The sequence below is a fragment of the Amia ocellicauda genome, chromosome 7, assembly GCF_036373705.1.
Source record: "Amia ocellicauda isolate fAmiCal2 chromosome 7, fAmiCal2.hap1, whole genome shotgun sequence".
Taxonomy (NCBI): domain Eukaryota; kingdom Metazoa; phylum Chordata; class Actinopteri; order Amiiformes; family Amiidae; genus Amia; species Amia ocellicauda.
The window spans coordinates 14,617,903-14,629,121 of record NC_089856.1 but is presented as its reverse complement, the minus strand read 5'-3'; the positions used below and the strand labels follow the sequence as shown (position 1 = coordinate 14,629,121).

Below are 11,219 nucleotides of genomic sequence, written 5' to 3'. Positions count from 1 at the left end.
GAACAGTGTAGTACAGTACAATATGGGATAGTCTAATACAGTACAGTATAGCTGTAGATCCCATAGTTCAGCCCTCCTTCCCTCCACCCCATAACCCCCCCCCCATCTCTCCAGGCTCCAGTCACACATCCGCTCTTTATTAACAGGCATAAGACTGGCAGAGAGAGGGATTACTTTGTTGCCTTTTTTTCTCTCTCCTCCAGATCTGTATCCTGTGCCTTTGAATACGGAAGCTGTGTCTTTAATATTGTATGTAGTCCCTGGGAGCTTGCATAACCGCTGGCAGGCCTCCAAACAACAAGCAGTGAGGTCTGCTGTGTGTGTGTGTGAGAGAGACAGAGAGAGAGAGAGAGAGAGGGAAGAGAGGGAGAGAGAGAGCAGTAAGGCTATTGTGAAGGAAACCATTACATTTTTACTGTCAGTGTACAGACCCGGTGGAGTGGCTAATTGAAATCAAATGCACAAGGCTGCTAGATTGCCAAGAATTCCCAAGAAATTGCAATTCTAATAACACACAATTAAAACATGTTTTGTTGTTGTTGAAATGATAAGGGACATGCAAACAAGATGAAAGATGGAGAAAGAAAGAAAAAAAGAAGACCTAGAAGAGTGGAAGACTGAAACTGTGTGTGTGTGTGTGTGATGGTGGGGGGACTATGGGAAGCAGGACATTGCTAATGTTCCAGGCTGTTTCCTTCCTCAGAGACCCCAGTTCCTTCGCTCCTCTCCCTGGCATATCCCGCACCAGTCACACAGACCTGCACTGCATATTTAACATCAAGGAACAAACAAGAGATGTTGCTTCAGCTCCAAAGAAAGCCTAGGCGGCGCACTGTGGGCCTCTCGGGCAGGGACCCTCAATGGGAGTCATTTGTTAGGTTGGTTAGGCCTTCCCTTGGATATTCTTCTCTGCTTGTAAAACAGCTTTGAGGGCTAATGTTTTCCTCAAAATCTGCAACTTCTCAAGCTCACTTCCAGACCTGTTAAGACTGTAAGTTGCAAAATTGAACCACTTCTGATTGAACCTACAAAGGTTAATTTAACTCTGAAGCCTTCCAAACCTGAGCTGATTTCAACATCAACACATCGCAAACCAAATTTGCACTCTCTCTGGAGGTGAGAGGTCCGGACCAGGATGGGGGCGGAACTGGGTAAAGCTGCATTGTACAAACACACATGCAAGATGCAAATACAAACATAGTCAAACACACACACACCCACCCACACAGAGACACACACAAACAGATACATACACACTCATTGCTGTCTGTCTCTGAGCCCAAGTTAAAATAGGGAATAATTTCACTGTGACACCTGTTGGCAAGCAGATAGTACTACAACAACACGAGTCCCCCCACCCAGGCAAAAAAGATCTGGATAAGAAAGAACTACATTAACAGTAATACTAATAATAATACTATCAAAGTAATACTAATACTACTCCTAATAATAATTGCCCTGTAAGTTAAACCTTTTCATTTCCCGTTGGGTTATAATCATTTGCAAATCATCTTAGAGACCAAAAGAACAATACAATGTATTTATTTTTAAAAACGTGAACTTATGTGGTATCGTAGAAGCTGCAATGACAATATGGCGAGCTACAGCTACACGCTATGGCAAAAAACAAAGTTATTTTCTCTGATTTTAACATGTTCTGTGAGGGGGAGAGCGTGCAGTCCTGCTCAACGGTGTCAGTGCATGAAGCCAATATGTGCAGTCCAGTCTCACAGGGTCTGGAACAGGTAGTCATACAGTAGAATACAAATTAAAAACAACATTGAAAGAAAGCACACACACACACACACCACAACAGTGAGGATGTTTGTTCAGTACAAAACTTTTTTTGTTATTTTTAACTTAATTCCTCTCATTGTGCACAAACTATGGCTTATTAATGGAGGCAGTGTGAGCTGTATTACAGTCACACACACACCCACACACACTATGGGCCGAATTAAAGCCCTTCTGATTGGCTGAGTCCAGTGCAAATCCACAGCAGACCTCTTCGCTCACATGCCCTGGGCTTTCTGCTTTCCACTGGACTCTGCACTCTTAATTAGTTAAATTAATCAATTAGTGAGTTAATTGGTGTGTGGCCCAAGGGGGGAGTTGTGGGTCCTTGGAACAGGCCCTGGAGTGTCACTTCTACACAATTCAGTCCTCCTCCTTTATTCTGCATGCAGCCCCTCTGGAGATCATTTCAATTTTACGGGATTTTATACCACCATTTGCCACTAGGTGGCAGTATCAATCTCTCCTTTGCTGTGGAGACTGCAGCCCTGCTTTTTTCCTTTCCTGGTTGTGTGTTTTTACAATCAGACATACGGGCCTGTGAGTGTGCAGACTGCTATGCGGGATTGAAACCCAGAAAGGATGTCAGCGCCGCTGCTGTCATTATTATTATTATGACCATCTTTCTCATCCTCTACCTCACTGCTGATGCGACCTCAGTGTATGGCCCAACTAACTGCTAGGGATGGGAATTTCGAGTCATTTAGTGCTCCAGTACTCTAGCGTTCAAAAAGAGTACACCACCCAGCACTGTACTACAGTGATAATGATGCTTTAACACGCTGGGTGCATTTAAAAAAAAAAAGAAGAAGACTGTAAATCATACACATTACACGCTTGCCAATACCACGGCTTCAGTACCATGCACAGTCACACACATCGCATTTCAGTGGTTAGCTACTCCCCCCTCCCCCTGAGTACAAGACGTGAACACATGTCAATACTAATTGGACACATTAGGAATCAGTCAACTTATGCAAAATGTAACTAATGCAGCAAATTGCAGTATAGACACTGTTACAAAGACACTGTATTTCTGTTTAAATACATCTAAATACATGTCCTTTGTGAAAACACTACAATAAATACAAATACTCTTAAACTGCCTTGTGTGATGCTTTAATCCACCAAAGCACTAAAACGACTGTCCACAGAACTGCACAAGTCAGAAATCATTCAATATCTGACCATTTTGTTTTCTGAAAGTCCACTTCAATTGTTAAATGATTTAAAAACAATCTTATTCCTGTGATAATGTCAGTATGCTTTAAATGGTGAAGCATTGACTTAGTCGTTTTACAATGGGCCGATCAGACGTATTGCTTTACTGACAACAATATAGTTTCGTTTGTTTTCTCACCGTATTTCCAGATGTTACTTCACTTTGCTCCTTTGTGAGATGCCATTGCATCTGAATTTACTTCAGTACTATTGAAGTTACATTCTCAATTATTTTTGTTTCTATGTTTACATTTATAAACCTATATTTGGTTTGGTTCGCAGTCTAAGATTAAATCCCGTCAATGTGTATTTCTATTAAATACGGTATGCTATGCACATTAATGCCGCGGTTCCACTGGCTCATGGGTCCGTGTCGTGCCGGACGCGTCCAGCTTTTTGTAAAACCAGGTAGAAGTCCGTCCCCTGTTGAGGAAGGAGCAGCGACTGTGGGTTTGGTTTGCGTTTCGTTTTAAAAACAGAGACAGAGATCAACACTACGAGCGATAGTGCCTGATGTGGAGAGGACTTGTGTGTCTATTTTATTCTTTCTGCTTTACATGATTGGAGGCAGCGTAATAAATACACGTTTCTGTTCAGAGATATCAGGAAGAGCTAAACGTGTAGACAACATTATATTCAGACAAGCACGTTGCACAATAACAATATGTTTCCATGTGCAACAATAAAATACATATTTGCTATTTATTATTATTATTGTAATCATCATCAGATGTGTGTTAATAGATATTTTAAATGGCGCAACTTGACTCCCTTAACTTACTACTCTTACTACAGATTTATAACTGCAAACAATACTTTTTGCCGTATAATTTATAATTTACTTATCAGACGTCCTTAACCAGGGCAAGTTACAGCTGAAACAAAATACACACGTTTCACGATTAATAATACAGTAACAGCAGCTACAATATAGCAGGTTAATTGAACTAAAGTGTGCACGTTTCAGTCATGGCGATTATGGACGCATTTATTTATCCAGTCCTTAATGTTTTAAAGGGAAACCCAGATCTGCAGTATTTATTTAGTCATGCATTTAACTTGTAAATGGGCACGTTAACTTAATCGTGATCGCCTTCATTCTGACTGTCTCTGCGGGGCTGTTGCACAACAGACCTGCACACCATTCACAAAACACAGCCCGAAACACCGTCCAGTTGTTCATAAAATATTAACAATATCGGCTGCTATCAATCCGATTATTATCCTTCAGTTTATTTGTAACTAGTCACGGCATTGCACCGGTCCTGTGAAATCCAAGTTTTTAATGCACTCGGATATTAACTGTGAGCAGTCATTGTCTCTGTACGTGTTTTTCACTCCATGCTGCTAATAAAACTGTAATTTCTTCGTGATCGCACACGCACTTGAGATTATATCTTCCGACACAATGTATCTGATCTCTTCCCTGTCTGTCTGCAAGTCAAGCTCACGCCTCCAGACCCAATTAGCCAGTGGAAACACCCGTTTAAGCGTCTCATAAGAGTGTAAACGCATTTATGTTGTATGACTGAATAATTTAAAATGACAATAAGCTATATTCAAGTGATACAATGTATAATTGTTAAGTAGTCAAGCAGTACATTAATGTTCAAGTAATTGTAATTAAGTACTCAAAGCCACCCCTACAACTGAACAACTGATAAAACAAGCAGCAGAAAAAGCGTGACTCCTCACTGAATCAATCAATCACTGACTGACACACACTCTCACACATACTCTGACTAAGCAGATGAGAAGCTGTGCAGTTCTGTTCTGTTTCAGATTCTTCAGACACACAGGTGAATAGGGGCGTCCACGTCTGCAGCAAGTCCGTCACACAGTCAGCACACAGGTGGCTGACCATGTCCTTGTCAGGTACAGCAGAGACACTGGAACTCTTATTTTAAGCACTCATCCACACTGCTGAACATTCGCAATTATATCTATTTTTTCTTTTAATACACTGTATGACATACTTTGCCGGCAGACTGCACTTCTGCCCGCATGTACTGTGTGTATGTATGTATGTATGTACTGTATATACTGTGTGTATGTATAAAGATATGTATGGTTCAGTACAAGCACGTGTGATGTCTCAGCTTTAATGTAGCTGTCCATGTAGCTCCCATGCGTGACCTCAGCATCTTCCTGCTGCAGCTGTGCATCCTCCTCTCTCTCTCCCACTCGCCCCTCTGCTCCTCTCTCTCCAACTCTCCCTCCTCATCTCTCCCCTGCTCACCCATCAACCTCACCCCCCAATCCCCATCAGTCCCTCAGTAGCACATACTCCTGCAGGGCAGAGGGCAGGGGCAGCTGAGTGACGGCGGAGGGCAGGTGGCGCTCCCCCAGGCTGGCCCGCACGGTGCAGCGGGCGAGGGCGGCCAGGTTAGGGGGCCGGGCACACATCTCGGCCAGCCGGGCGCACAGCTGGGGGTCGCGGGTCACTTCTCGAGGAAAACAGCCATCCCGCCGCAGCTCAAAACTCCCGGCCGCCCGGTGCAGCAGCTCCAGGCAGGCCTCCTCCTGGTCAGTGCCCAGCCCCCGTGCCAACAAGGCCGCGAGCCGCGAGATGGGAGTCTGGCCACGCAGGTTGGTGACGTGCACGCGGGCGCCATAGTCCAGCAGCGTGCGCACACTCTCCAGGTTGCCCTTCATGGCGGCCCAGCTCAGCGGCGTGTCCTCATTGTAGTCACGCGCATTGGCCTGTGCCCCGCTCTCCAGCAGCGCACGCACGCAGTCGGCGTTGTCCTTGAAGGCAGCCCAGTGCAGCGGTGTGTCCTTGTTGCCATCCAGTGCGTCGGGGTCGGCACCATACTCCAGCAGCACCTCCACACAGCTGTCGTCCTTCTCCGCTGCATAGTGCAGCGCGGTGCGGTTGTAGCCATCCAGGGAGTTCACCTGGGAGAGAGAGTGAGAGAGGGGTTTTAAACAGAGTGAAAAAGGGGATTTAAGAAAAAGTGAAATAGAAACAGAAGTTTTCTATATATAGGGAAGGTTGAGTGTGGTGGGGGGGAGTGGACAGGAGAGAAGGCAGCGAAGGAGAGGGAGAAGGAAGTGGGGCAGGACAGGGGACAGGGGGACCAGCTTGCAGCAGGCCGCTCATACCTCAGCTCCCTTCTCCAGCAGCAACTCCACACAGTCGGCATCAGCCACCATACAGGCACAGTGCAGTGGCTTCAGAGTACCATGCATACCATTGATATCAGCTCCCTGAAGGAAAGAGGGAGGGGGACCAAAGGAGGGAGAGAAGAGAAGAGGGAAGAGAGAACACAGTAACTCATTATTACTCTCGAGTCCACGCCCCGAGATGACCCCAGAGCAGGTCGGCTGCTGTGTACAGCCAGTGTTTCTGACTGCCTTGAGGAGAAACTGACCAGGCTTTCCACCTGGACTCTGAGGACATGGCTTCACAGACTCACAGAGGGGTGTTACAGATGCATTTATTGGTTATTAATTCAAGAACCATGCACATACAATATGTTTGTTGTTTGCCTCAATTTCCCTAGAATTAAACTAATTGTAATAATCAGTGGCAGCTGCATGGTGGCCACAGTTTCTGGGTGTTCAAGTGTAGCTGTGGGGGGGCATCCAAGGGGGCTACCTCAGTGGTAGATGCACTATTTCGTAAACAGTCCGTAGTGCTAGAAAATACTTATGTAATATTTAATAAAAAGTGTAGAAAAAAAATTAACAAACAAAAAAAAGTCATGACAGGGATCACCAGGATTTTAAATGTATTTATTAACCAATTTACTCAGATGGGCATGAGTGGCAGAGAAGACTGATGATCTAATATTAAAAAAATAAATAAAGATAAAAGACCTGACAGGGATTGAGAAGATTTTAAAAATGCATAAAATATTATGAAAAATAAAATACACTTATACTGTACACTACATTTCATAACTGATTACTCTAAAGAGGTAGAGGGCAGGCGCTACATGACTCATGCAGTGATTATGATGCATCTGTTTATTAATTTATTGATTTAATGTTCTAGGAATGAGAAGCAGACCACCTCAGTCTCTGATCATCACAGCGGCCTGAAGCACTGTAGCCCTTTCTGTCCCTAAGGAGCGGTGTAGAGTTTTAACATCAGCTAGACACTGAAACTGGATTGATTATTTTCATTTTTATTTAAGCTAACTGTCCAGTGAAGGCTTCAATTAAGTAATTAAAGATAAGTGTGTCCAAGGGAAGTGTGTCAGGGTCGGTGTGTCAGTTTCAGTGTGCCAGTGCGAGCGCGAGCTGGGCTGCGGCGTGCGTACCCTGCGGATGAGGTCCTCCACACTGTCATGGGGGAAGGAGCGGATGGCGGCGATGGTGCGGATCAGCCGCTCGGACAGGGAGTACTTGCTCTGGATGCTCTGCATGATGTACCACATAGTGGAGCTCATGGGCACGAGGGGACCATGGCACCCACCCAGGTCCAATGCATACAACAGACAAACTGAGCAAGGATAGGCACCTGCAATACACTGACCCACAGACAGAACCATTAATAAATGCAGACAGACCGACAGACAGACAGACAGACTGATACAGGGAAATATTTTCTTTACAATGTTACTTGCAATACAGGCAGTTAGCCTACACCTGTACGATTTCAAACCATTTCATAGGTACTGAGTAATGCAGTCTCTGTGCACAGGGAAAGGGCTATATACCTCACCACTGAAGCTCTGAATGAGACTTTAATGTTCATAGTAATAGCTAATAGTTGTGTGTGTGTGTGTGTGTGTGTGTGTGTGTGTGTGTGTGTGTGTCTGCCTAGTCAGAGTATGTGTGTGTTTCCAATAAGAACCACTAATATAAACAGCCATAAAACGGGCATCGATCCCTGATGGCGCACCTCCCCTTTAAGAAAAATGCAAATATCCTGTTAACGTCACCCTTCGGAGAAAGTCACTGATATGATCTTGTTTCTTAACCCGGGCCTATAGGAAGAGTATAGGCAGCAAAACATGAGACAAACACGCTATGACTCTTCAGCGCTTTACATATGTTCACACTGCTGCCGAAAAAATGAGAGTGCCTGTCAGTAACGCAACAGGTGACATATCTAAACATCAACAGTGCTGCGTCTGAGCGGCGGCGTGCCCCTCCTGAGTGTCCCCGCAAGACTGCCCTGCTTACGAGGCAATGTGTTTTAGGACAGACCGGGGTTTTGCTGCAGAAGCTACTACGGCCTTGGACAATAATGTATATATATATATATATATATATATATATATATATATATATATATTTTTCCTTTTCTTAGGAAATGTATTTTAGTACTTTAATAAAACTGACGGGAGAGGGATAGCAACTGCAGAATGGCGACGACAAACTGCACAAGTCCGAACTGAATTGAATTTAACCGACATAAATCAACTGTGACTTGTTATTTACATTGTATGATGTCAACAACTTCAAATAGACGGTTATTTAAATGACGAACTAAGCGATACTGCATCGGCTCAAAAACAAACGACGACAACAACCTTTGCAATAAAATTACAACCGCTGAACACATTGTAAACCGCGACAGTGATCCAACACTTACCCAGCGGACAGGTCTGTTTTAATGCATTTCTCCTGCACTGTCCTGTCTGTCTGTCAAAACCAACAACAATCTGCAACGCGTCTCGAAGTTATTTCGACGAATGCATAATATTAATATATTTTCTTCTGTGCCTGTCAGTCTGTCAAACATACCTCGAGTCCCGGCCCGGTTGTGTCACTGTACAGTTACTCCTCCTCTCTCTCTCGGTACGTCAAGCCAACGCGGAAGCGCCGCATCTGAAGTTCATATTGAGAGCAGCTGTCAGCGTCAGATGGACAGACCGTGTCTCTCTGACACACTACCGCCCTGTAATGTGACTCACCTCGGGCGAGCTGGGTTTAATATAATGCGGGGCAATAAACACACACAGACGGATTGATGAAAGCCAGTTTAGCAACAATGTGGATTGTTCTTGTGTTATTTTACCATCCGACCAGATGTATCATCCACCCTCCAGCCATAAGATATATTTTTTTTAATGTTTATAATCCGCCCGAGACCTTGTGATTCTTCTTCAAGCTAAATGTGCTATTTCAAGTTATTGAAACTATTTTCAAGTTAAACAAAGTAATATAAATCCTTCTAAAATGTATTTAGATATAGCATGTATAACATACATTTAAAGTACAATATATATATATATATATATATATATATATTTATTTTTTATTTTTTTTCTGACCTGCAAAAAGAGAACTGTGAAATAGGCTGTGTTCTGCGAGTTGGCCAGACTGTCTGTTTGACTTGGTAATACCCCTCTCTCCCTCTCCACTCCTTCTGTCCACACGCCGATCATTCTTCAACATGCCGAGCACGAAGCCTCTCCAAATATAGTCTTGCCCTTTTACTGCGCCTGTCCCGTTTGTGCTGTGGGCGCCCAGCCTGCGCCTTGACAATGTCAGACAACATCACTGACGGGCTGCGGCACTCCAGCAGAAATGGTTCTCTGAATTACACCCTTTCTGTAATGGTGGGGTGTTAAAATAATAAGTACACTATAGCAGCCAAAGACCAGGAGAGATTTTTGTCCACTAAGACAATGTTTGTCCCCTACAATTGTGTGTGGTTACAACACATTTTAGAGTTCCCTTTAGTGTAACCACAGAATTTAAAATGGGTTGTCAATATATAATGAAAATCAGCACAGAAAAACTTGTCATCCATGTTAATATACAAAGAAACCTTTATTTATAGCTAAAGGCCAAACCTCCACCTCCAAAAAATCCATGATGCTTTATTATAGCAGTGCCGGTGACATTTAGTCTTGGCCTGCTATATAGACCTGCTGGTTTTTGCAAGATGTACCATTCTAGTAAGACCAGTACTGTCAGTGCACTATGGTGGTAGAATAACCTTTTTTGACTGAATGTGATAAGCAGATATTAAAGGTCACAAATTCACCCACACATATACAGCATTGAAAACCAATATATTAAAACATGGACTATCAGTGGATTTTTATTTTCCACTTGTGTATCAGTTTATACCATTTCCATAAGAACCCATAAGTATGTGGCAGAGTGGAGATGTTTTTGGACTAGGACAAGAGCAGGTTCAAGGGTCACTCCTAGATTATTTGTGCAGAGAACGGGAGTGTAGCTGTTTAAAGAGAATTGAAATCAAAAGCTCAGATGAGGGCAAAGAGGAGGAGTAAGAGATCAGATCTGAGATGATGCAAGTGCATCTAGGAGGAGATAGCAGAGACCGAGACAGAGACATGTAAGAGGATGTAGATATCCTGCCCTGTGCTGATTTGCCTCCCCAGTGAATCAGCATGACCACTGTCTAGACTGAGCTCAGTGGGGTACATCTCTGAGGTCTCCAAGTGGGCACCTTCTATTCCTGGCATTTTGTTGACTGGCCAACGACACATCAAGAGGCCTTAATGGTGATTCTGGCATCCCAGAACCCCCCACCTTCTGACCCCTGACCCCTCAACTCAGCCCTACTGATCCCTGTATCATCTTTACTTTCTTTCTTATCGTGCCTGAGGACCCCAACAAGAATCTTTTAGTCTCAACCACAGACACAGGGGAAAAGAGTATGGTCCGGGCATCATCAGGTATTTCGGATGATATCAGGTAAAAAACATAACATGTTTTCAACATGGTACTGATAGGGAGAAATTTACTCCCTCAATAGATAGGCGGACAAGGAATACTCATGGCCCAATTTAACTTAAATAATACCAAAATAGTTTATTCAGCTATAACGAAGTGCTCCGGAGACGGCCAGTTGGCAAGACCCATCTAGTTTTTCTAAGTCAATTAATGCAGGCAGCTCATCATGAAGGGCAAACCCACATGTGATTTATTACCTGCAACACATTTCCCAAAACTGAAATCACTCGCAAATGTATCTTCAACAGAACCCTCTCCGACTCGCACGCCACCGAAATATACACAATCCAATAACTTGTATTTGAAGTCCCTCCCACATTGCACAATAATTAGAGAAGTTTGTGTCGTGCACTTGAGAACATCTAGAGGCTCCATCCCAGGCAGGGTTTTCGACTGCGCTAAGCAACTAGAACCATGACAACAATGAGCCGAAACACAGGTGCCTGGCAGCAAGGCCCAAACCTGTGAAAACACTGAATCAGGAGTTCACAGTCGAAACACCAGAGGGCAAGCAGTCAGTCAATATATCAGCCAAT

General features: G+C 43.9%; 1 protein-coding gene across 2 annotated transcripts; it reads right to left on the bottom strand.

The window, feature by feature from the left end:
- Positions 1–1,526: 1,526 nt before the first annotated feature.
- Positions 1,527–8,939, bottom strand: asb8 (ankyrin repeat and SOCS box containing 8). Of its 2 annotated transcripts, none has more exons than XM_066708633.1 (4): positions 8,564–8,939; positions 7,284–7,493; positions 6,121–6,225; positions 1,527–5,913 (listed from the first exon to the last, which is right to left on the bottom strand). In XM_066708633.1, the coding sequence occupies exons 2-4, from the start codon at positions 7,410–7,412 to the stop codon at positions 5,281–5,283; spliced, it is 867 nt and encodes a 288-aa protein (XP_066564730.1). In that variant the 5' UTR covers positions 7,413–7,493; positions 8,564–8,939; the 3' UTR covers positions 1,527–5,280. The 2 variants fall into 2 exon arrangements, with proteins under 2 accessions (XP_066564730.1, XP_066564729.1); XM_066708632.1 differs by having other exon boundaries at positions 8,716–8,938.
- Between the last annotated feature and the right edge of the window lie 2,280 nt (positions 8,940–11,219).

What these genes read in the sequence shown, in the direction of transcription:
- asb8 (XM_066708633.1), bottom strand. Translation starts at nt 7,412, where the DNA reads ATGAGCTCCACTATGTGGTACATCATGCAGAGCATCCAGAGCAAGTAC. An exon ending in TGGAGGACCTCATCCGCAGG is followed by an intron (nt 6,226 to 7,283) that starts GTACGCACGCCG and finishes TCTTTCCTTCAG; the next exon opens with GGAGCTGATATCAATGGTAT. An exon ending in TGCTGGAGAAGGGAGCTGAG is followed by an intron (nt 5,914 to 6,120) that starts GTATGAGCGGCC and finishes TCTCTCTCCCAG; the next exon opens with GTGAACTCCCTGGATGGCTA.